Raw genomic sequence first — 26,561 nt, forward strand, 5'->3', positions numbered from 1 at the left:
GTGGTGAATTTATGTCATTGATTTTGTCACCTAAGTTAAAAATGTCAGTTGAAAATGTTTTCTCTTATATTTCTTTAAATTGTCGGCTATAAAAGGCTAGTGTTAGATTTCCCAGTATGCTTGAGTAATAAAATCTCGTATAAAAATAATAAAATCACAAAATCATAAGCTTATTGGTGTTGAAGAATTAAAACAGGGGGGGCTAGCCCACAACTTGATAATGATTTCTAACAAGAGATACTACCCCTCCGATACACCCCTATGATATAAGAAAATAAAAACGATAGTTTTTGCATGACAACCGAGCTGGAAAGTTATATTCTTCCCACCACCTTGTTGGACATGATTTACAAATCAAGTACTAGCTGTAGCACAACACAAGAAATTTGTCCCATAATGAAGTGAATAGTTTTGCTTTTAATTTACGGACTACTAAGTGTGGTTTAAACAGCGTAATCTTCTTCATTTTGTCACACTATTTTTTCGTGTGTTGCACGCGTGAAACTTTGTTTTCAAAATTAATAAATTAGTAAAAAGTTATATCCATAAATAAACCTTTTCTTGATAATGGGCTTTTGTGAACATTGCTATTATTCCTTTTTCAGTAATGTTCAATAGAAATTACTCTTTTCTGTCGTAAATTGCGTTTTCAAAAATGAAACATGTACGATGTATATTTGCTGGCAAGCTATGAGAACTAAAAACATTATCGACGATACAATTCGATTCGTGAAGATCACCACATTTTGAATATCAAAAGTTTTAGTTGAAACCACAGTTGAAAGTTGAAACTTCAACACAATGATCGTTTATATTATTCATTATAGTTGCCATGGTTATACATGCTCTATTGAATAATAATTGCGATTAGAATTCATTTATGCTGTAACATTCAGTTAAGGGCATTAATTGCAACATTGTACGTGTTGCTTTTTATGATTAAAGATTTATCTTCATATCGGAACGTTTTATTACACTGGTAAAAATCCCGTAAAATTAACGTATCGAAGACTTATTTGAAATTTTCTGTGAATTGTCACCGATTGTCAAAATAAAGAAGTCGAAAGATCACTCGTTTGGCAGCGGAAGCAATAACTTGTCCTATCCTGGGAATATTGTCAAACGTTTCCCACAATTAACATTTGTTCTAAATTCATCTGATAACTGGTTACGTATTGTTGCACAAGACTTGATCGAAGAAACGTTTGAGTCAAGGAGTTGTAAGAATACAACTCTATAGAAAATGACTTGTTTAAACTCGTGATGTGTATGCGGCATGACAAATAGTCAAGACATTTCTGATTTTTGGCATTTTTTGCTATGGCAGTTCGGGCCAATGTTGCGTCAAAAGTTGTGACCTTTTACAAGAATGGCGATAAGTTTTTTAGAGGTTATAAATTGGCTATAAGTCCCATAAAATATCGAAGTATGGACACTTTGTTAAATGATCTTACGCGTCTGTTGAACTTACCTCTTGGAGCGAGATATGTACTAACGAAGTCAGGGAAAACAGTTGAAACACTGCATGAATTTGAACATGGTCAAGGATACATATGCTCTTCCTTTCCCAGGCTCAAACATTTGAATTATGGTATCGGTGAAAATCTTCCATATTGGAAATCGTCAAAGAATATAAGTAAGAATCCTGATGTTGGACATCAAAAAAAAATTAGCAAGTATCATAGTGATGAATTTGTAAATAGAAAACAAACTGATACCATAAAACCACGAATAGTCACTGTAATACGTTATGGACACAAGCCCAGGAGAAGTGCCAAAGTGTTATTAAATAAACGAACAGCCCGGACTTTAGATCAAGTGTTAGATGAGGTGACATATGCTATTGGGGTTTGGGGAACCAATGGTGTTCGTCGTTTGTACGATACATCTGGAAAACGTGTTACAGATGTGTCTGATCTTTTCAAAGAACATGATTGTTTTATTGCTGTTGGAAGTGAAAAGCTAAATTCATCAGATTTACAAGAGATCATTCATGATGTTCATTTAAGAAAACCTAAAAGCACAAGGTTTCCATCTATAAATAGTGGTGAAGAAAGCGAAGTTAGCCAGCATGATCAGTTGAATAGAATGACAGCAAATAGACATAAGTCAATAAAATCAGTAAAGCTACCATCATTAAGAAAGAAAAGTAATGATCAAACTAACTTTACATCGCCTAGAAGTGACTTTGGATCAAGAGAAGAGAAAAAGACACTAAGTGCTGTAGTTAGAAAAACCCACAGGAATAGCGATAATGAAAGCAATGCCTTAAATGTCAGTGATAACAATAATTGCAATGGGGTTTTGGACGATTTTTACACTGAAACAAAGATATCTCCTGGGAGTTTAAGCAGAGAAATGCTATCAGAAGTAAATAAAACTGTGGAAAGTATTGAGGATATTTACATGCTTGGGGAGAAAATCGGTGATGGAAATTTTGCTGTTGTAAGAATCGGCATAAAGAGTGACACTCAGCAGAAACATGCATTAAAGATAATTGACAAAAAGAAAATTATTGGGAAAGAAAGCATGCTGACAGATGAAATTCGCATCATGAAATCCTGCAATCATGAAAATATTGTCAAGTTATATGACACACTGGATACAAAATGTGATGTTTATTTAATAATGGAGCTTGTTACCGGTGGAGATTTGTTTGATGAGATATCAAGTGCGGTAAAATTTGATGAAGTAACAGCAAGCTCTTTTTCATGCGATATTTCTCAAGCCCTTAGCTATCTTCACCATAGAAATATTGTCCATAGAGATTTGAAACCTGAGAATTTATTGGTATGTGAATCCAATTACTTTGTGCATTTTTTACCAGCAAAATTCATTCCTTATAATTACTTTAAATCCAATTTGTACGTGGAATTTTGCTGAAAGTAGAAAGCAATTCTGAGCTTGTACTCCACTTCAGAAACAGAACTTTTTATGCAACCGTATTTGGAATTTTTTCCTACCAAAAGCAAGGAGTTTGTGCATTATTTTTTTTGGTTTTATCAAAGCATAGGAAGATTATAATTAGGTAGGGCTCATATTCATAAATGCATGAGATGCAGTGTTGAGCTCTATTGAAATTCATTGTTCTCAATGGATTATACCATGCATATATGAATATGAGGCCCCCTAACTATTGATCCTCCAATGGTTCAACCACTTTGCTTCATTTTTACATGATCAAGTTTGATTTGTAATTAAAGACAATCTTAAAAGCTGATTTATTCAAACAACCTTTAATTATTGTTTGCAATTATCACAAATTTATTGCTTCATGCTTGAATATTTTTAACCCGCAATTGGCAGCCAATATGTAACCATGAAGCAACAGACTAGCATAAGATGTGTATTGAATGCTTTCTTGAGGCCAGTTCAACATCTTGCTAATTTTGCTGTTAAAATACGTAAATAGAATGCATATCAGCATATGGTGTAACATACTCGAAATTTTTAACAACCTAGGTGGTCATTCATACAGAAATGAAATAAAATCTTTTTGTAGGTCCATATTATGGTCAATGGCAGTAAAAGACTAAAACTTGCGGATTTTGGTCTTGCTGTTGAAGTCAAGATACCCTTATTCACCGTTTGTGGGACGCCAACGTATGTTGCACCAGAGATATTGGCGGAAACGGGATATAGCTTGAAAGTAGACGTGTGGGCTGCTGGTGTTATTACGTACATTATGTTGTGTGGTTTTCCTCCGTTTCGTAGTCCAAACAAAGACCAGGATGAGTTATTCGATCTCATTCTTGCTGGCGATTTCGAATTCCTGGCACCATTTTGGGATGACGTAAGTGATATTGCAAAAGATTTTGTAAAGAAATTGTTGGTTATTGATCCTAAACTACGATATACGGCTGCACAAATTCTTACTCATCCCTGGATACACCATTACACGAAGGAAAGGATAAATTCTAGTTCTTCAAAACGCGAGTTTAATGCCAGGAGAAAGTTTAAAGGTGCTGCCATTGCTGTGGCAGGCTCAAATAGACTTCAAAACATCATTCAATTTCAGTTCAAACGTGGTGAGCGTTTACTAGGTCAAAGAACTTAATGACTAATTTGATCCGGAATACCTATCATCAGCTGCCATCGAAGTATTTATTTGAAATATAGTTACTTGAAGAAGAAATCACAGGCTTGCACATTAGCGTGATGTGATTATCATACAGAACTGACACAAGGGTAAGCTATTGAACTGCGTTAAATCGTTCAGTAAAAGAATGATGTTAATTTATTTGGACGTGGATTATTGAGTGTACGTTGGGGGTTGAAATTTTTTTAAAATGTGTCACAACTTTCATCATGATATTTTATTAATAAAGTGCAGTGCACATAATGCGAATTAAAGTTCTCCATCATTGAAGGACTTTTTTCGTATTACAGTAGTTTTCTATTGTGTTATACCTATGCTAATATTTTAGTTAAAGTAATGTTTCGTAATTTGTTCTGTGGTGAACATTTAAGGGAGTTTTTTTTTAAATCTATGTTACTCCATGCAATAACTCAAAACAATATGATAGTGATAGTTTCAATCTTTACGTTAGACTAAATATCTAAAATATATATTTACTACAATCACGCAGCAAGCGAGCATTAAGACACTCAAAAGAAAAACAGTCAACAAGCTTTGCTAAAGCTGCAGAGTACAAATAATGATTGGGATAGTTTTACGTTTATCAGCTCAACAGCAATACCAATGCTTTCTTGTTGAATTCATCGCCTGACTGATCAATACGTATATTCTCCATATCATCACGACGTACCTGTTTGTCAACAACATGTAGTAACTCTTCAAGTTTTTGGTCCAGAATGGCGGTTGAAGGTACTTCATATTTCTTTTTAAGTGGAGGGACGTATGTGGGCTTGAATCCGTACTCATACTCAAAATCTGAAACCTGGGGCGATGGCTTAGAATGGAAGCCGAGCCATGATTTCAATCGTGATATCATATAATCCACGATCTCGTGCTCATTTTCTTGAAGGTCATTGTCATTTTTTACATTCTTGAAAGCCTCGTTCAGTATAACAAGGAATACATTCATGAGTATGAATACAACAACGACGCAGTAGACAGACAAAATAACTGCACTGGCAAGAAACGTGTCATCATAAAGACTGACGTACTTGAATTTCCCGAGAATGATGTTCAAAAGTGTTTCAGCCGTGCTTAAGATGCTTGAAAACATGTCGATGTTTGTATGAAAGAGAAGATAAGCAACGCTAACGCAAGCGAAGAAGGCGACAGCAAAAAGAACCAGAAAGTTAAACATATCCCAGACAGCGTATCTCAAGGTACTGCCAAGTAACGACATGCGTCGATTGAATCGGAATAAGTGTATGAACTTTATAGAAGTGAGAAACGCCAACAAGGCGACTATCACTCCATACAACTCGTCAGCGGTCGCGACATAACGAAAGCTCACAAAATTATCTGGATCTTTGTTGAATTTTGACTTTGTCCACTTGTTCGCGATAAAACGAAGAATGTAAAATGCCAAGCAGGTCCAACCAAGAGCAATTGTACTTATCTCAATCAAGTTCCAAAATTGATGAAAATATTTCACTCTAGTCTTAATTATTTTCTTGACCTCTCTGTACGTGAAAACAGCAATGGCAACAATAAAGACGACTTCACATGCCAAGACGAATATTCGATAGTTGCCAATCATCTCATCCAATCTGGTTGGTAGTATTTGAAAGTACGTCGAACAGCCGCCAGACGCAGGACATTCAAATACGATTGTAGCGATACAATGGAGATTGATTCCTGCATAAAACATAGCAAATTCAACAAAAACTGCTCGTGTATTACCATCTAACCACCAAGTCTTGTTAATTTTCTCGATCTGTTCAATTGCTTCGTGTTTGTTTTTGCTAAGTTCCAAGACATATCCTCCTCCACGATATATAGCAAGTTTTGCCCAATATGGCCTTTCATACAGCTCTCTTTGAGATTTGTAATGCCACATTTCACCAGGTGGATCGGAGTCGTTGAAAGATTTCCAGTTTATATCATTGAATTTCTTTTGATATTCATTTGAAAACGAATATTCTGCTTCACAACCGTTAATCAGTCCTTTCACTTCATTCGCTAGACGACACGTATCTATAAATGTAGTAAACCATGTCAATAACCTTCCTCTTGCAGTTTTCGTCATTTATTAAACAAACTATGTAATATCAGATTGTTTTCATACCATTCTTTACCCTCAGCAATCGAAGTCTGGGATTCCCAATGAGATATCCAACACCGTCAGATATGTAGAATTGATCTTTATCAGTTTTGTTATTATACCACGTGTGATGAAACAGTCCGGGAATTATTACTTCGCGAATCCAGAAAAATAAATCTCTCTTGTTTTTTGTCTGGAAATATATTGAGACGATGTTGTTACATTTTTCATTTAAAAAAATCGACACTAAATGATCTTTTTACCAAAGCAATATCGTGTGCTGCAGATCCTCTTGGAAAATTGAAAAGATCGCTGTCATCTCCGAGATCTAGAAAGGCTTTTTTTATGGATGTAGACAGTTGAAAAGCTGAAGGATCGCGTTTGCCATATGCAATCATGAGCACGATCCACCAAAAAAAGAAAAATTGCAAAACTTCACGACAAACATGGAACATTTTCCTTTCTTTTTGACGGAGGATTCGCATCTTGTTCAATATTAACTCATCTGGTGGCTTCCTTTCCGTTCTTCTTCTCAAAACTCCTTCTGGATTAGCCTGAAACCGCATTAGACAATTAATCAAAATCTATTTTCGCAAAAAGAGCATGTACCTAGGTTTGCTGCGAAAAGGGCGATCAAATTTTCATTTTGGGAAAGGCGCAAGCGTTCAAAGTTTACAGCCGGTTGACGGAAAAGGAAATGTGCTGTTATTTTTTCATTCGTTATTGAAACAATAGCTCACTGAATTCTTTCATTTTCTTGTGTGGCAGTTTTCCTTTCTCACATGACGTTAGCATTGTTAAATTTATGTGTATGACAAAATTAACGGTTTTAATAGATATTACTAGATAGATGAACTAGAACAATGAACAACAAACTACTATCCTTTTTCGTACTTGTATATGAAAAAATATCACTCTCGTACACTTAATAAAAAATGTTTTCGACAACAATAAGAAAAAGTTGAACTAATCACAGCGTGTATATGTAACAATTCATCAGATAATTTTTTACCTTTTGCCAGCTTTCTTGTATCCATTGATCATCTTTCATCAAAATATCGTTTTCTTCGTTCACATCAACATTGTTTGGCTTTCGTATCACAAATGCAATAAACATTGCGAATGCGAATATTTTTATTGGCTGAGAGACGAAGACATCTTGAGAAACAGAGATCAACAAAGCCAGAAGCCACTTTTCTTGTTGTTTTTTCTCAAATTGCAGACCATATAGCATGGTAAAGAATGCAGCGGTAAGAGAGACGATAATGACCAAGAACCAACCAACAAAAATGAACCACCATGGAAGCATGAGCGTTTTTGGTTTAGGAGTATCTATAAAAGAAAAAAATACCTTTGTTATTAGCTAGAATCAGTTTTTCTTCCTAACTGAACCATTTCTCATGCATCCAGTAGCATTCAATGTCTGCCATCTATAAGAAATCAAGAACAGGTCATCTTTATTCTTATTCTTACTTGAGTCTTTTTTATCTTGCGATTCAGTTTTTGTCTTTTCAAGGCTTCCCAAACTTATAAACATTTTTGATGAAGTTACAGGTTTTGTCGATGCGGTGTCATTGCTGACGTATTTTGAACTTTTTGTTGGTCTCATAGCAACACGTCGAAATATTGTAACGATAAGCAAATTGATGGGAAACACAATCAAACTAGATTGTATTCCAACCATTACATCATGCCAGGTAAACTGGAAAGGTCCCGCATCCACCTTGACGTTGTTCTCAGCAGCAACAGGTACTCTAAAGAACATTGCATTTGTTAACATGGTACACATGAGGATACTAAGGCAGCATGTCACTCGTTGCGCGTACGTAAACCGACTTTGAACAGGTCGTAAGAGAACCGAAAACCACAAGTGGCCGTCGCTGAAGCCTTGAGTTGAATTCTGCATGAAAAGATATTGAAAATCTTTTAATTCATCTGAGCTTGCAACCGGAACAAGTTTTTCTACCAAGCCATTTCCTTGATCGCAGGCCAACCAACTGTTACATAAGAAAAAGTACTGTTCCCCACTTTCCACATCACGAATTATCACTTCAGACAAAAACCATGAGGGATCAGAGCCGGAGTTGTCGTGCCATACACGAATATGTTGTAGTGCACCAAGTGAATAAGGAGTGGTTACTAAGTAAGAATCCTGGGCTGTTCTCGAAAATGACAGAGATGATGTTCTTTGAAGTAACCGTGGCTCACTGCTTCCGTAATCGCCAGTCATAATGATCGAAGGCTCAGCAGTAGAACCAGCGTTACGTCTGCTTCCAGTGAACAGCGTTACCTCGTATTTGTAATTGTCGTATAGGTCATTATCGGCAGCACAATGAACTGATGTCTAAAATATATAAATGACAGAACGTTGATTGTCATATAACACAGATTTTTGGTACAAAGATTAAGATGCAACAAAACGGGATGAATATTTCATGTAAAGGCTTGATTATTTGGAATGGGGACAAGTAGCAAGGCTTCACGTGCCGTCCCTGATTTCGACTGATTGCTACAACACGCGCAACACTTCCAAACTTCCAGCCCGAGTTTGGATCGCCCTGGCGCGAAAATATATGATGATGATGATGATGATTATTTGGAATGCGATGAACTTATTTAAACATACACAAATAAAAATTCGTGTAGACGAAAAAAATTAAAGAAAAAGCCGGTAGTGCAGTTGAGTATCAGGACTTTGCAGTCGCACGTTTAAACTTGACAGGTAAAAAATTTGATTATTTCATGAAATTTAGTTCATATAAAGGTTCTACAAGTGAATCAAATGTTTGGTGTTATGGTTTGCCGTGCTATGATTGGCTTTAGTCACACATCCACCTTGGCAATACTTCTTTATCCATTCATCTCCAGCCTTACTGTGAATGGTTTTAGTCACACATCCACCTTGGCAATACTTCTTTATCCATTCATCTCCAGCCTTACTGTGAATGGTTTTAGTCACACATCCACCTTGGCAATACTTCTTTATCCATTCATATCCAGCCGTATTGTCAATGGTTTAGTTACATATCTACCTTTGCAATACTTCTTTATTTATTAACCACAATATATGATCCTGGTTTGCCAGTAACGTTACCCTTTTATAGCTACATCATCCATTCTTTTCATGCATTTGCTGTTTTTTTAAAGACCTACTTGAAATGGAAATCTAGCAGTCAATAATTTTCAAAAAAAGGGTTTAAAACAATCGGAGCAATAAAATTTGAAATTTCGCAAAAATGTTTTTGCTTGCGTTGAAACTCGACATGGTCCGCTTTAACGCAGTTAACATATCACAATGGTTGTAGAGAAACTACATTTATAGCAGAAACCGTAAGCATACAATAATTTTTTCTAATTTTCAGTTATAAACCAGTTTTGCAACCGAAGTTGTAATGTTAAAATTATATAAGTACTTATGGAAGCAAATCGAAAAATGAAAATAATTTCAACTTACTGTGTGGGATTGCTTCCGATCTCTTCTGACCGCCCAAATCATCGCGATAAGATAAGATCCACCAATGACACAAATTGTAGCGAGAAGTGCCGGATACTTGGCAAGTTGTTCGAATTTCAAAATTGAACTACTAATATCCAACTTATTAGGTTTCACAAAGAAGTTTGAGCCAAAAAAAGTAAGATGATTGCACATACATTGAACAAGGAACTCGGTTGACTCATTTGATGGCTGAAAGATAGACAAATGCATGTAAGCAGAGGCAATCATCGATATACAAAATGAAAAAGATGCATTAAAATTTTCTCATGATCATTTAAATTTAGATCAACGTTGTCGGTTATCCCACATTTATAGCCAAGTAGAAATGAAGTAATTAATAATGTTTATGAGCTTATTTTAAAATAAACATGGTGGAAACGAAAAAATACCAAAATATATATCCATGCAGCGCCGCGTTTACACACCTCGTGGCAAGTGGCATTTTCTTCCTGGGGGCCCCAAATTTTTGTCTTTATAGCGACGTAAAATGCAGTTAATTCAACTTTTTGCCGGTCCATTATTTTCCCGTAATCGACCACGGTCCAAAACGCGTAATTTTACAGTCAAATGTAAACAAACTTCGTAATGCAAACAGGTAAACGCAAAATAAAGGAAACAAAAAACCATTTACGAATGTGATTTGAAGGAAAAACATTTGGAAAACAGTTTAACTATTTAGACGATACAATTTGAAACGATTTATTTTTTAAGGACGAAAACTAGTAAAGTGAAAGCCAACCGGTAAAAAACAGCAAGGACGAGAGAGAAAGCAAGCTTCGTTTCAGATCAAAAAATGCCATATAATAAATCTTTTAATAACCTTGCTTTCTCGGTCTTTACTGAGAAATATCGGACCTCTGTGTTTTTGTACAAACCACGCCCTACGGGCTCGGTCTGTACAAAAAAACGTCAGTCCGATATTTCTCAGACCGGTAATTTGCACAGGTTAAAGCACAATTCAGTTAACTAGAAAAGGTAAAAAGTTCATGTCCTTTGTACCCAAAAATATAATTGTGAATAACACATTACAATGCGCGATAAAATATCAAAGTTCAATTTAGAATTTTTTGTATAGCGTTTACTTCTGGCCTAAATCGCTGGCCCGTGTCATTTGCCGCCCCTGTGTAAAATCGGCGCTGTATATATCAAGAAACAAAAGCTGAATGTAGACGATTGCTCTTTAAAACACCCATACGTCAGTTTTCTCCGCATTTCGTCAAGTTACTAACTTTTTTTCCTTAATCATATTTTTTAAATCTTGAGCATTTTGTCCACTCGTGTGTTCTGTACTTATTCCGAAGTCAATTGACCAATAAAAAACGAACTCGATACATGTTCAACATACTGATGTCCAATCAAAAATTTGACTGTTTTTAATATCATATTAATCATTTTCTCTTTTTCACAAAACTTACAAAAATGACTTAGACATAAAAGTTGGCAATGTGATGATATAGCTATATACAGAACTTACCGTACAGCCATCTGTTGACCAAGTTTCACTTCTATTGTCGTAAAAATAACAGCCAAGTTCTCGAGGTGTAAATGTATAGTTCATTACAATTGGTTCACCATTCACTTGAGCTTTTATCCCAACGTAGTACTCCAGACCATCTATTGTTCCATTGCTTAGAAAACGAACTATAGATTTGGTTGAGTTTAGAAAATGCGTTTCGTTAAAGTCATATTCTCCGATAGTTGGTCTTCCATTTTTTCTGAAGTACAAACCAATTTCTTTTATTTTTGAACAGTTGTCTACGATGTTTATTTCAATGAAGAATGCATTATTTGGAGAAGTTGAATTGAAAACATGAACAGTAAGGTCATCTATCCTTGTCGAAGATACGTTGACGGCCGTCTGAAAAAAATATTTACTCATGTAAGACTCGTTAAAACTGATAATGCTACAATCATTTTATTCAAGGAAATACTTCATGAAAGATGTCTAATATGATTTGAAAATGTGTGGGTTTTTTATTCTACAATAAAATTATTATATGTAAAATTGTAAGCAAGTGGTTCAAAAGCCCATGTCAATATTTCGCGTTTCTCAAGCGGTAGCTGAAATAACGGCTAAGGGACTTCTCTCGCGAAAAGATGAAATCCGGATAGACATTAGAAGAGGACGATTACTAGTTGAGTACCTATGCTACTGCTTAGCTATAAAAATCCTCACATCAGAAACACGGGAAACTTCTATTAAGGAATGCTAGATGAAAATTTTTCACTGGGGCACATCCCCAGTTTTTCTATAAATGCTCAAACCTTATGCCCGCCCAAAATCTTCATGTTTGCTTACACCACTTTTTTCAAGTGATCCACAGAACTGAATTAAATGCTTATATACACAGCTTCAAAAAAGGAGTATATTTTACACTGTAGAATTTCATAACAATATTATTAAGCAAATACCTTATTTATAATTTTCTGTGAGATAGGTCTTGGCACAGTGATACGGAAATTGTTAGGCAAATTATCGATCGCAATAGTACCACTATCACCCTTTAGTTCTAACGACACAGTGTTGGAATTAACTTGACTGGATGAATTTGATGATTGATGCGGATTGTCAGTCAGGAAGAGACCCTATAAGTAATTTTCATGTAGGAATGAAAATGTGTTGAAAGCCACTAAGTGGAACAACCATTAGCATTGCCTGCATTCAGGTTTATTCTCTAAATGAATACATGAATTATTTCTACTACTCATTTCTTTAGAAATCTTTTGTTTGCACATCCAGTGAACGAAAAAATAATTCCATAGCTGTTGAGTGAAACAATAATTGAGATGGCTACGCCATTAATAGCACATCAATTCTTGATTTATATTGCTGTCGGCAAAATGGTTTATGTTGTGTTGATAAATTACAATGTTTACTAAGTAAATACTCACAATAACATTTACTTCCTTGGAGCCATTTAAATGCTCCGTTAAGTTGTCGGGGAATTGAATTTTTGCTCTGCTTTTATTGGAGAATTGCACAGTAGCTCCTTCCGTTTTTTCACTGCTGGCTCGTTGCAATGAAGTTTCCAACTTTTTTGTTTCCATTAGCAACACGTCTTCATCAGCTACTTTCTTTTTAAAAATAGATTGCACAACACTTTCAAAGGCTAAGAACGATTTCTGTACATTTTCCGTAGCCTACAAAAAATTAATGATTACTTACGGCATACGTAATCTTTAATCGTTTCAAATAGTTCCATACAAAATCTAAGCATTAGCTTTCTCCAAATAAGCGGACTGAAGTAGTATAACTGGTATAATATTTAGTCATTCTTTAGAAATAAACTGTTTTACAGTCAATAAATGCTGTGCTACTGCATGCAAGGGCGAAAAACAGTAAAACCTTAGATAACTGGTGATTCCCCTCTACATGAAATCACAGCGTTAAATAGCTATTACATGCCGTTTATTAAATTAAGCAAAATGACAAATAATTAAGCTCACTTTTTTAGCTGTTTCCTTAATTTCCTCAAAAGATATCGTAGTATGGTTGTCGCTCTGTAGACGGATTGCTCGAGATTGAGTTGATGACGAAGCTTCAAAAATATATCCTAATCCATCCAATATATTTTTTGAAACACCTTCAATGAAACTACTGCCAATATCCTCATCTGATTCTTTTGATAATTCCTCAGTTGTCTTCTTGAGTGCAGACAAAACAAGATTCTGAAGAAAAAATTGTGTTTTGTATTCATTTGTATGCACATTATCATCAGGAAAACTTTATGCTAACATAATTTCAGCAATGGTTTTGCTGAGGTCGACAAAAATACCATGATGAAATGTCTAAGTAACCACTTTTTTACGACGTAAGAACCTGGAATAAAATTCCATTATCGTGTGGGTGAGTCGACCTGTAATTCCTACAGGTAATCCTAAACAGAACTCCCTGTTCAAAGATACAAAACGTCCAGGTTACGCGTTTTATATAAAGATATATTGCGCTTAATTAAATTCTGTGAATAACACATGATGTCCACGAAAAGAATAACATCATTGCTATAGGAAAAGTCACAAAATACTTGTATTCGTAATTGGACAAATTGCCACAGCAAAGGAAAAATATGAAAATGGAAGTTCAAGATTTGTTTCAAGAAAGTGTTCAAGTGAAATTCAAATCAACCTAAACATTCGAAACAAGTGATAAGTTGTCAATCAGCAAAATAATCCTCTCATATTCTACTTTAAATTTTTTAACTATAATTTCCATGAAAATGTTTTCCCAAGACCCAGTACGCAAATAACGTAGTAAATGGGACAAAAAAGTCAAAAATATCTTTAAGTCGACTCGTCAATTAAGTAAAATCATTAAACATATAAGCCTGTAAAGATATACAAACCTGAGTTTCCTGAGGAGACTCTTTCTGAGAGTCTATAGCAACAACAATAGTCTCAATGCTTTGCGTCATTGAGTTGAGATCACCTGGAAGATTATCTGCAATATTGTTTACAATCCTGTTTATCTAGAAACGACAAAAGAAGTATTCAATCATCAAACATTGTGCGTCTTGTAAAAACTGGAAGTACTTAAGTGCAAACACAACATTAATATCATTTTTCATTAACCTGGTGGTTTCTCTTCTTTTCTCCCTTTTCTGTCGAGTTCTTGGAATCAAGTCCTTTCACGAGAGCTAATGCCAAACGATTAGCCGCCTGTTTGTCACCAGACTTTATCAATTTTTCGATCTCATTGGTAAAATTCTCAAATTGTTTCAGACTTAGCGGACGTGAGTTGACCTGTATGATGCATAATTACAAAACAAAACGAACATGAATGAGACGTGTGAAAGGCGGCTCTATGCAATATGTCACGAAACTAAAATGAATTCACCAATCTCTCGATTTGAAAATCATTTTACTTATATAAAAGCAAACATACAGCTATAGAACAACAAAAAACAACAAAAATTATCATTTACAACTCACGGTGACTTTGAGTTCAGTCACAGCAAACGCTTTGAACGCATCTTCAACATATATGGTCAATTTAATTTTTCCAGCAGGTAATTTGAGACCAGTCACGTTTTTCTGAGGTCCATAATAAAGTAAGAATTGTTGTTTTTCTCCCCACAACGAGTACATAACTTTGTAACTAAAAATTGGATTCACAACATCATCTTTCCAATTTTCACAACCAAAAGAAAAAGACGTGTTCATGGTGATTCCAACTTTCGGCAAAAAGGTACAATTTCCACCATACGGAGCTGCATTGGTTTCAATTTTGTACCACACAAACCCTTGTTTATCTAAACAACAATAGCAAATAAGCTATCAAAACCTCAAGCAATGTAACGATACCAATATTATTTAATGGACCAGCATAGCAAAAAATTTGCTATTAAAATTATTATTTCATTGAAAGGACTCGTAAAATAACAGCGGACTTTTTATAACAGTTTATAGAATTATAGTCGTATCACTTTGAATTCTCGTGATATTGAAGTTTTGTGATGCGAAATTTATAGAGAAAGTGACGTCACATTGCTGCAAATTTATAAATTTCCTTTAGTTGCCTGTCAGTACTTTGAATTTAAAATCAAATAGCTAGAATTCATTTTGACTAACGCTGGATCCAGCAATATTAATCAGAACAACATACACTGAAAACTAACCGTGATCGTTTTCAATCATTAATTTGAACTTGTAAACTCTATTGGGTGAAAAAACGTTAGTTTTTACAACCAGATTTGCGGAATTTTGGGTCGTCAAAGTTTCGTTTGGCCAGATATTTTGCACTTCACCAGACGCGACCAAACTCCAGTTATATTTTAAGCCCTCGCAGTTTTCTTCACAAATTGACTTGATTGAAAGCCGAGCGTCGGGATTCACTTTGCTTGCACAATTTGAGATACAGCTTGAAAAATTCAACATTTAAATAAAAGAATATCAATGCTTTCTAAAATATCTAAATGAGTTTGAGTTAACTAATTAACTGATGGACAAAATTAGTCTTCTTTCTAGAGCTGTTTTCACGAAATAACACAGATTTACTAAATACGCTATGCAGGAAGGGTTTCGTTGTATGGTTTATTTTTCACATTTACCTCAATCTCACCAAAGGAGGTTTTCCACTGATTGCCTGAATTTCTTGACTATAATTTTGCGATAAACCGTTGTCAGTAGCAGTTACTGTAAACAAGTAAGGTCTTCCTTCCAGCAAGATTTTTTCACGAAACTCAGTAATTTTCTCTCCTTTCCTATAAGTAAGTCTTTCACCTCCCCCAAAGCAACCACCATCCCCAGAATCTCCGATGATTTTACAAGACCAATGGAAAGTAAGTTTTGGATTGTCACCCACAGGATCTTTTGATTTTGACGCATCCAAAATAAATTTGCGATTCCACGGAACAGAGCGCGCACTTCCTCCATCAATAAAGACGATAAGAGGAGGTCTTTTAATTCTAACATACACAAGGTGTTGAGAGCTCGTATTTAAAGCATTTATTTCAATGTTCAACTGAAAGATATACAAACTTGGTTTTAAACTTCTACGTGCGATGACAAACGAAGGTTGATTGCGAGTAGCTGGATATTCAGAGTACCTGAAAATATAAAATAAAAATAAAGATGTACTAAAAATAATCGTTTAACATAGATACATCATGCAAATGAAGCAAACAGCTCTGTTTGTCAGGTTAAACTTTGAACTTACTACAAAACTTATGCTGTAAAAAGTCTAGTGAAGTCTTTTCACTAATTTTTCATTGATATCGTATACAGAAAGCTGAAAAAAGTTTCAGAAAACTTCAAAATTGCACAATCCTACATTGCAAGCTAATGTTGCAGTTTTGTAATTTTTGTAAACGTGATCACACTGTAATAGTAAAAGACCTTATGAAAACCACAACAATACTTAGTACAAGTTGAAATTATCCAAAAACATAGTTATTTTTATTATTTTACTCACTTCAACTCAAGGTTTTCATTTGGGGGGATTACAGACAGGCCTGTAGCATTCAAAAGGTATTCATCAGCCTTAAAGATCCTCCAATTGAAGTCAATTTTTATATCAGAACTGCATTTCGTTGTTTCAATTGAAGAAGATATCAAGTACTCTACTTCAAAAGGAATTGTTGGCGCTTTTAACGCATTCTGGTGTCCTCCATGTATCTTTATCGTAGGTGGAGGACATGGATCTTTGGAAATAATCATGTAGGTCACAAGGGAGTCTTTTCTATCGTCCACAGTCAATTTCACTTTAAATTTCCCATCTTTTGTAAAGTTATGATTAAAAACTATACCATTCAAACCTTTAGGATCAAATGGAATTTGGCCAACATAGTTTTTAAAGACGGTCGTCGGATGGTGTACATCTAGTTCTTCTTTTGTCTCATCCCCATAGTCAATCTTAAAACTTGTATCCTTTCCCTTGGTTGCCCAAAGTAAAATAAACTGGGTAGTTTTATTCACTTTGCCAACTCCTTGACCAGAAAAATACAGTCCGCTAACGGAATAATCAAGAGAAAAATCACTCTCATCAGCAACGTTTTCATTTTTGTCATCGCTATCGTATGCAAGGAATTTAACACGATATTTGCCAGCTTCGTTGAAAGTATGGACAAAAAAAACTGAGTAAAACAGAGCTAACGTTTCATTTTTGGGCCAATAACAGTCCAGATGTATTTGAGGCAAGCGTTGTTGATATTTGAGCTGAATTTGACAGGGTATTCAAGAGGTAAAGATGAGGTAGAGGCCTTTAAATTGTCTGGTTTTAAGCTTTCAATGTTTATTCTAGCTTTTGAATATTGTCCACGTACTTTTACTTTAGCTTCAAGAAAAACACTACTGACTTTGTTTCTCATCTTTACTCCAGCAAGAAAGCATCCACTCGACATGTAAGTAGAATTTTGCACGAGGTCTCCATTTGTTAATGTTTTTTCCTTACTGAACTTTTTCTTCTCGTCAAAACGTATGGAGTACGTTGCATTGGTAGGAAAATGAAAGCTGTTATTGCGATACATTTTTAATGTCGTCAGGTCATTTTCACGGCCGATTCCGACTTGTTCGAGTTCCCATCCTCGAATAGGATATAATATATTAATCGTTTTTTCTGTCGAATATTTACTTATGGAATTTTGAAGAAAAGCAGATATTAAATAATTCCCACTTTCTTTGTACTCATGTTCCATGTAACAAGATTCTTTCCAAGTACAATTCGAGATGAGTTTGGGCGTGCCATCATCAAAGTCCCACGTTACAATTATATCACTACCTTTCTCACGTAAAATATACGCACGAAATTTATACCCTACTGAGACAAACTCGTTAACCAAAATTTCAACACCCTTTATCGATTCTACAATTTCAATTATTGCTGTCACCGGTTCATCCAAAGAAGACACGCGATTAGAAGCGTTTACGGAGAGGAGGTACAAACCAGGCTCAGGAAAATAATCCTTTCCCAAAGTAATCTTTCCTGTACGTGAAGTGTAGTTTAATTTAACATCCAAAGTACCTTCGTCATCGTTATAGTCATGTTTAGTAGAGTAGGTTACATTTAAATTAGATCCGTTGAGCCATTCGAGAAATACGGTAATTTCTTTTTGAAACTCTTCACGAATAAAGGAATTATTTATTTTAAATTCTTCAATAGGTGCATGGACATAAGCTGTGGCAATTGCTTTTTCATGGCTATATTTATTACTGCATGCTATCTCTGCAACGAAATCTCCAGTTTCTTTGTATTCATAAGAATTCCTTCATTTACCTCAGACTCTGTTTTGCTCTTCGTCGTTTTATCACCGTAATTCATTTTGCAAGAAAATAACGCTCCTTTCTGATAGTCAAATTTGAATTTTGTCACTTCTCCAAACTTTGTCGGCTTCACTGACATTGTCAAATTTACAATTTTTTCAGGTTCTCTGGGTTTCTTAACGACAATAACTTCCACATTGCTGCCATTTACCCATTCAGTTTCGCTTACGAGATTTTTTGCTCGAAACTGTGGAATGAAGCTGCCTTCTTTAGTGTATTTAATGAAGTCAGTTTCTTCCTTCTCAATCTTGTTGTAATATTTTATCTCATACTTCACATCTTTGCGACTGTTTGTACTATACTTGACTGAAATTTTCGTATTCATATAGTATGTAGTCTTATTCTCTATGTCGACGGAAAAGTTAAGAATAGCATCTTGTATGATAACGGTTATTCTGGAATTTTTACTAGAAACCAAATTATAGCTTTTAATGAACAACTGATATTCACCTAACTTCGACCATGTATATTTCATGCGACAGCGATACCCAAAATTGTATTCATCACAGTATGTATGGTTTACAGTTGCAGTATGTCCATCATCAAAATTTACATCACTTAGAGGATGAATACCATCGGTAACATTCCATCTTATTTCGACTTTGTGACCTGTTTTCTGCGGGCGGATTGGGTTAATGTCAACAGCAGTTATCTTTTTTTGCACAACTATGGAACGTGAGAAAATTTCTGAGCTCAGCAAGTTGCTTGCATTGCATTCGATGAGGAATTTGCCAACGTTTGAGTAACTATGATTCGTGACAGGGGAATTGGTTATTGTAGAATTTCCATCGCCAAAAGTATAAGCATACGAAACGTTGGATCCTTTTGACATAGTTGTGACGATTTCGACATCAGTGTTTATAGTTGTAATGTTATTGTTGTAAAAACTAAAACCAGAAATTTTATGGAGCGATTCAACTGCGAGACTATTATATTTTGAGCTGATGTTATTTTTGGCCGTGACAAAGATCAAAAACTTGCTCGCAGTTTGAAATGTTTTTTCTTTAGTTGATATGACACTTGCATTGTTGCTCTCTGGAGATTTGTCAACGTCAACGTCATTTTCCTTCCATTTCCATTCAAACGAAACATTTGTCGCATAAGTTATTTCAGCTGTGAACGATATAGGTTCATTTGTAGGTACAACACAAGTTGCATCAGAAAGCAAAATATGACGACATTTAATTTTTGGATTACTCTTTATCGGCTCTTGGACAGCGATGGAGTAAGTAGCGTTTGATGTGCTGATCAAATTCTTAGATGAAACTAATGCATCATACCAGCCCTCTTTTGAAAATATATAACTGAAATTAGGATTAGGCCCTAATTCTTTATCATAAACATAAACTTTGGCTTTTGTAATGCTTATTGTATAATTCACTTCAGTTCCTGAATCTTTGCTGATTTCGAAGAAAATCGTCGAATTTGCTTTGGCTGGGTTTTGAGATGCATTGATCCTCAACTTTTCAATGCTTTCTTGAACTATCACTACGATCTCTATACTAACCATTGATAATACATTTGATGCATTAAGCTTTAGATTTACTCTTCCGTTGCCACGCTTGGAAAACACAATAGACTGTGAACTGTTCAAAAAGTTACTGTACGTCTCATCATAAACTTGCCATAAGTAAGTAACATTGCTACCAGCACTGATATTTGCTTTAACCATGTATGACGAGTTGACTTTCAAGGGAGGTACATCGAGTATTGATAATCCTTGAATACGTTCTATAACATATACAGTTTTACGAGCGTGCATTGCGATACCAAATTCAATATGGCAATGAATATGATGCAAGCCTGGCGTCAAGGTGATCTCAATCGTACTACAGTTAGAGAATGCTAAATACTCTTCGTCAATTTGCAATATTGTTACGTAGACCAGTGGAGAGTTCTCGGGCATTAAACTGCACGTGATATTAGTTGAAACGTTGCTCTCGATGTGTGTTGGGGTAATGACTTCGACTGGGTTTGTAACGTTGATGTTAATCGTAGCGTTCACTGCTGACACCATATTCAAAGCTTCAACTGTCGTGTTTATGCGCCCGGATTTCAAATACGCATGCGTGATGGTGTTGTTAGTGGATGTCACAACATCACTACCATCACCAAAATACCACTTGTATGTAACATTTGTTCCTCTCATCACCTTTACTGATAATTGAGTATCAAATCCTTGATAAATTGTACTGTTTTGAATGAGCTTGCCTGCGTTTACACCTTTTATTTTCTCTTGAACGATGACTGTTGTAGTCAACAGCCTTCCATTTAATCTATTCGCAACAACAACAACTAGCAAATGTTCGCCAAGGCTGGTCAACGTAAAATTTTGATGATCAGTCATTTCTTCCTGATTACCCATTTTTAAATAGGGGGAAGACATAGTCGTAACATTGTTAATACGCCACGAAACTGTAGCGTTCGTCCCGTTTTGAAAGGTCAAAGAAACCATGAATTCTTCATTTAAAGGTCCGTAAATGAAGCAAGAGTTAGTCGCAGTAACAAATGAAACATTCCCAACTAAATACAAAACAGATACTGACTTCAATACCTTGACGGTATCACCTTTTGTGGAATAAGTGAATACAATATTCTTTAATCCTTGAACAGCATGAGGAGCGATACTTGCAGTAAACTCAGACTTTCTTAAAGCAATTCCAGATAAGAGGATATTTCCAGTTGTCGTTTTTTTCATAGCATTATCGATCACAAACTTATCAGACAATGCGACAATATTCTCCCACACGCTATACGCACCATGACTAGAATCCACGGCAATAGTCGCGCCCCCTGGTGAATTTAACAAACCCATGATGTCTCCAGGTAGATACTCAAACGTTTCATCAATAGATAACTTTTTTAGGTTATAGCCGACTGTGACAAACAACGAAATATTAAAAACAAGTGCGTATTGATCGAATAATGGCACTGGGTCACTATTGAATGAACAGTTCTCCTGAACTAAACGGAAATTTGCCATTCCACAAACTACATCGTTTTCATTTAGTTGATGCAAGAGTTTGTAGTCGATTGGGCAACATGTTTTCGACGATGGACAATAGGTTTTATTACTAGGGCAGATTGGCCTCAGTACCTGCAAAAGATGCGAATTTTTATTTAAAGAAATTGTGATAATGTTTTTCGTGTTCCAGGAAGCAAGGATTAAAGAAAATACGGCACATTTAATGACCCTCGCCAATTTTTAGAAAAACAGATCATTAGTACAGTTGAACTTAGTTTTTCATGGCAATGTCTTAAATTTACACTATCTTTGGTGGCCGCACTACTCGACCAAACATGAAATTCTTACTTTCTTTACTTTGTCTTATGTCATTTATTGACAACCTCACCCTCTAAAATTTTTAGCACCACCCCTTGTAAAAATACATATGAAAATCTGTTCATGTTACAGATAATTATCCTTTACAAGTAATCAAACTTAAAAGCGAACACTCCAGCAGAATTTAGAACTAGTTATAAAAAACTTTAAACATGAGTGTATGATACATGAGGGTGTGTGACAAAAATTGATACATTACATCCACACGTCCGAAAAATTGAACAAGTAAGAATGTTGCAATAAATTGAAAATCTTACCACAATTTTTAGTTCTCCGGGCTTTTTCACGTTCATCTCCCAAGCATGGACAGTTACAGGTTGAGAGCTTAAAGTTGCCAATGAAACGACAAGACCAAGATTAAGATCAGAAGAGCTGGTATCATTAAACTTCCAACGTGGAACGGGACTTCCAATGTTCAAACTTACTGGATCTGTAATTGTTTTTCAAATTAATTATTATTTACATTTGATCATTTTCAGCAACATAATCGTCATTGAAGGATAATATGCGCTATAATCCACCCAAATAATTTTTTATGCAGTCAACAAGCACGTTTTAATAAATACACATGCTAGAGAGCTCGTTCGTAGAAATCTTGAGGGTTCAGCAACTAAGGAGCCAGAAGAAGTTTTGAAAAGAGCTGTTTTAGAGCTATAAGTCATCAAACAATCACACAAGAGACCTAAAAAGAGCTGTTTTAAACTCAAAGATACAAAACTATGCCGTGAGAGAGAAAAACTGAAAAGTCCACAAACTTAGGAAGTTTATGAATAAATTTCTCATAAAATTACGAAGAAATCAAGATGTCTTAAAATATCAAAATATATATAGTGGGATGACAACGCTCATTTCATCATCTTATGATAAATATGCAAACGTTTCTTCGTGTGTAAAATGTGTTTTTTCTACCTGGTATAACCATCCATTCATCAACATTATCTAGAATCCACGTCATGTTCGTTTCTTTACCAAAATTCAAGCTTCCACGGCATATTATAGACAAACCAGCTTGTACATAAGTTGGGCAGTTTATATCTCCAACTTGCAGGGAGCTACCAACATTTTCTGATTTTTTAAATGTTTGAGTAATTCTACCGAGAACAATTATAACTATTTCAACATCGTCACCCCATGTTGTAAAGTAGAAAGGGTAGCTATTTCCAAACGATTTGCCTTCTTCTGGTGCAATATTTTGTCGAGGTGATTCGTAAGATAGTTCGTACTTGTATTGATAACTGGAACCCTCTAAAGAAGTTACACTAAGAAGAGATTCGCTTAAGATCATTGGCTGTGAGAGAAAGTTGATTTGAGGCTCGCTTCGAAGTAATGAGCTGAGATTGAAAACTTTCACTGACGCGAAGCCAACACAGTTTCCTGATGAATGGTTGAAACCAGCCTGATCACAACATAGTGATGGTAGGTTTTTAACAGTATCATTTCCACAAAGACATATTGAGCCCGTCATGATAGCAGCGAACTTATTTCTGCCCTCAGAAGAGCACATCTTCACACACTGATAAGGTGTGACTTTGTTAGGATCATATGTTTCGGGAGATGACTGAAAACTCGACGTTGATGCGAGTGCAAAACATCCTTCATAGTTTTTAGCTAAATAGAAAAGACAAAATTTCTATGGCATGAAGTTTTTTTCTTCACTAAAATATTTTTTAAAACTTCAAAGGACTTTCTTTGCAACTGTAAAGTTTGCATACTTATTTCCTAAACTACATTCTAATGTTATGACACTTTTCAAAACGTAAGTTAGAAAACATACGGTCAGTCATTTCCGAATGAGTAAAATCATGCTCATTTTCGTTGCAATCCTCTGCAATGATATTTATTTAAATTTCACAAAAACTGCACTAAATAGTTCCAGAAGTAAGAGTGCAATCATGCAATAATGTTGAAAAGAAAGTCCATTACAGTTTTAGAAGATCATTTATTTACGCGTTGATGAAATGCTCAGTATCATATCGGCAATCAATTTAATATAAACTTTTGTGCGATAGTTTATTAGTTGTTGGAGCAAATAATTCATTTACACAAAACAATATATACCTGCAAAGTGTGCAAAACTGGAGGTATTAATAAATTGATCAATTATTGAAATTTCAATGTTTGCATGACCACTATGCTGCTATAGCCAAGCGTCAATTATTTTGCAGATTTTGCTGTTTTAACAAGGTCATTGTACATAATAACAGGTAGCAAAACTACTTTGCTCATAATGCAAAATGCAAAATGACGGGGCATTGAAGTTCTAACAACAGTTATATTTCTTAAGGTCACGATATTCATAGAAAAATCGACAGTTGTATTGATTGATATAATTATAAACTCTTTCTTAAAAATCAAAATTTGCTTGTTGGATTCAAAATCGCCATTTTGGATTACTTATATCATTTAAGGCAAATAGTTGGTCAAAAATTTTGAGAGAAACTCCATTTTTCACAATGTTATTTAAATGTTTTAAAACATTACCATTAAAGCGAAAAATTATCGCTTGCACATATCACGAAGTTACGGTGGCCCGTACGAAGCATTTCAAAATACGACAAGACACTAACGGCGACAACAGAAATCATGGAAGTTAGGGGTTCTTTACATGAGCACGACAGGCAGGGCTAACCCTTACCAAGCAAGATCTCGCATGCTATTAAAATTCGGTAAAAAATCACGACTCGTTTACATGAACCCTACCAACCTACATCTCGCTATGGTTTACCCGAGATCTCGCCATGTAGGTCTGGAAATTTCCCATGTAAACGTAGGGATAGACCTCCCTGTAGGACTGTTAATTTAACACATTTGCATGCGATAAGGTATCGCTTTTTAGAAATGGCGACAGGAAAAGTCATCAACGGGAGCAAACAAACTAAGAAAGCGTACAAAAGCAAAAGGCGATAACTGTTTTGTTTTGTTTGCAGCTGTTTTGTATTTTAGCGCCGAAACTTGCTGTTCAAGCCGAGCTCTTGATGTAGGGCTAGAATTTGCATGCAAAAGAGAGGTTAAATACAGCCCTACAGAGAGGACTGGCTCTTTCCGTAGGGCTCAGTCTGTAAACAGCCCCTTAGTTAAAATATTTGTGTTTTTGGAATTAATTTTATGATCAGCTTAACATTACAATCTGTTTTTATCTTCTTCGATCGCCACAATATATATAAATCGCTAAATTATAAAAACAAAGAATGCCAAGCAGTAAAAGCGTTTCCACATCAAAGTAATAAAACGCCCATAAAAAAATATATAAACGATGCGTATAATGTTGACATTTGTCATCATAAAGGCTTTCACGTCAATATAATTTCAAGACAGGTAATCGATCATCTGCCAAATACACATGTGTAGAAATAACATTAAATCATCAAATCCATGGAATTTTATTTGAATAATATAACTAATTGGAGAAGCTGATTTATATGGTCTAGCAGCGTACTTTTTTCCTGAGGTTGGTTGTGCTGTTCATTGATCCACCTCAAAAACCTTGGCTCATTAGATGAAGAAATATTTATTTATGTCAGAATGAATGACATTCGTGATCACGCGATGTATTATACGTGTCGAGAAATGACGCAACTGCTAAGTGAGTTATAAATGTTTTTAGTACGGAACTGATTCTTAAAATATTCGACAAAGATTGTGGAACAAATATAAAATAGCTAAAGGATTAAAAATTAAAGGTATGCTTAAAATGCACCCTAAAAAGTAATGAAATAAACATGTTAGGTTCAAATTGCGACAAAACCTGCTTCCTTTTAATAAAACGAAGCGGCTTTTAAGGCAAGCGTTCTCACCTTTCATAAAAGAAGTTTAAAAGTTTCACGCTAAATTGATGATGAAAATAGTTGAACGGAAAACGCCGTCAAAATGATTGTCACTCTCAATGGATAGTTGGATAATTCTAGCTCATATAAGTTCATTTTGTCAAGTAGCGTTCAACATACCTCGCGTTTCTGTGTTGGATAAGTGTGTTAGACAAACATGAAGTAAAATACTTAGCTATTTTTTGGCGAGCTACGTTGTCACACAAATGGCAAAAAATAGAGCACAAAAAGTCTTATCAAACAAAAATATGTTTAACGGGTTATCAGTTCAAAAGGTGTAAAGATTTTAATAATTTGCTTCAAGAAATTTTCGTTGCTGAAATTTCTCGTTGCATAATTGACACATATGCACATAAAAATCTTAAAACATCGTAGCAACAGCAAGTAGCTACATGTGAGAAAGACAAAACTTAGAAAAATGTGAATGCTATTCAGCAAATAATCAGGAAACCTTCATACACGAAAAAAGTGGATTATATCCTACAACTACTTGCGCGGTGGAAGCAAATAGAAACATCATAAATGAAGCTACAAACACGGCAAAAACATTACAGGATTTACTACATTCATCAACTTTCAACATGCAATAAAAGTGAAAAAGTGCGGAGTTAGATAGTTGTAAACATTTTGCCGTTGCCAAGTACGCAGGTGCAAGCAATTTTATAGTTTGAATATAACTTTATTTGGAAGCAGCAATTTTCACTATTTAAATATTGAACAAGAAAAACTTACCAACATCAAATTCTGTAGCGTAGACATCGCAAGCAAAAAAGATTAATAAAATTGCTCGAGATAAAGGAGATTTTATCATATTCATGGTGCTTGGCCTGTCTTCTCACATCCGCAGTCTCAACTATAATGGAGTTTAAACTGCATCTGAAAAATACAATCAACTACTAGGAAATACAATAACTTGCGCACACAAAATGACGGATGTTGGTTTTACTAAGAGCTTTCCTTCA

At 35.2% G+C, this 26,561-nt stretch overlaps 2 protein-coding genes across 2 annotated transcripts; one reads left to right on the plus strand and one right to left on the minus strand.

Moving 5' to 3' along the window:
- Positions 1–688: 688 nt before the first annotated feature.
- LOC124440776 (serine/threonine-protein kinase DCLK1-like) lies at positions 689–4,391 on the plus strand. The gene is made up of 2 exons (XM_046991203.1): positions 689–2,790; positions 3,503–4,391. Exons 1-2 carry the CDS (start codon positions 1,321–1,323, stop codon positions 4,055–4,057), a joined length of 2,025 nt encoding a protein of 674 aa, XP_046847159.1. The 5' UTR covers positions 689–1,320; the 3' UTR covers positions 4,058–4,391.
- On the minus strand, positions 4,302–26,561 carry LOC124440777. Its single transcript, XM_046991204.1, is given in 21 exon segments — positions 4,302–6,112; positions 6,204–6,372; positions 6,443–6,733; positions 7,192–7,511; positions 7,653–8,523; positions 9,634–9,864; positions 11,150–11,533; positions 12,088–12,261; positions 12,568–12,816; positions 13,123–13,344; positions 14,019–14,141; positions 14,245–14,415; positions 14,605–14,924; positions 15,291–15,532; positions 15,723–16,220; positions 16,586–17,268; positions 17,271–18,335; positions 18,338–21,529; positions 22,033–22,205; positions 22,685–23,383; positions 26,332–26,561. Coding segments are annotated over 21 exon segments (11,592 nt in total). The 5' UTR covers positions 26,417–26,561; the 3' UTR covers positions 4,302–4,682.

Source organism: Xenia sp. Carnegie-2017, unplaced genomic scaffold (genome assembly GCF_021976095.1).
Source record: "Xenia sp. Carnegie-2017 unplaced genomic scaffold, XeniaSp_v1 HiC_scaffold_2, whole genome shotgun sequence".
Taxonomy (NCBI): domain Eukaryota; kingdom Metazoa; phylum Cnidaria; class Anthozoa; order Malacalcyonacea; family Xeniidae; genus Xenia; species Xenia sp. Carnegie-2017.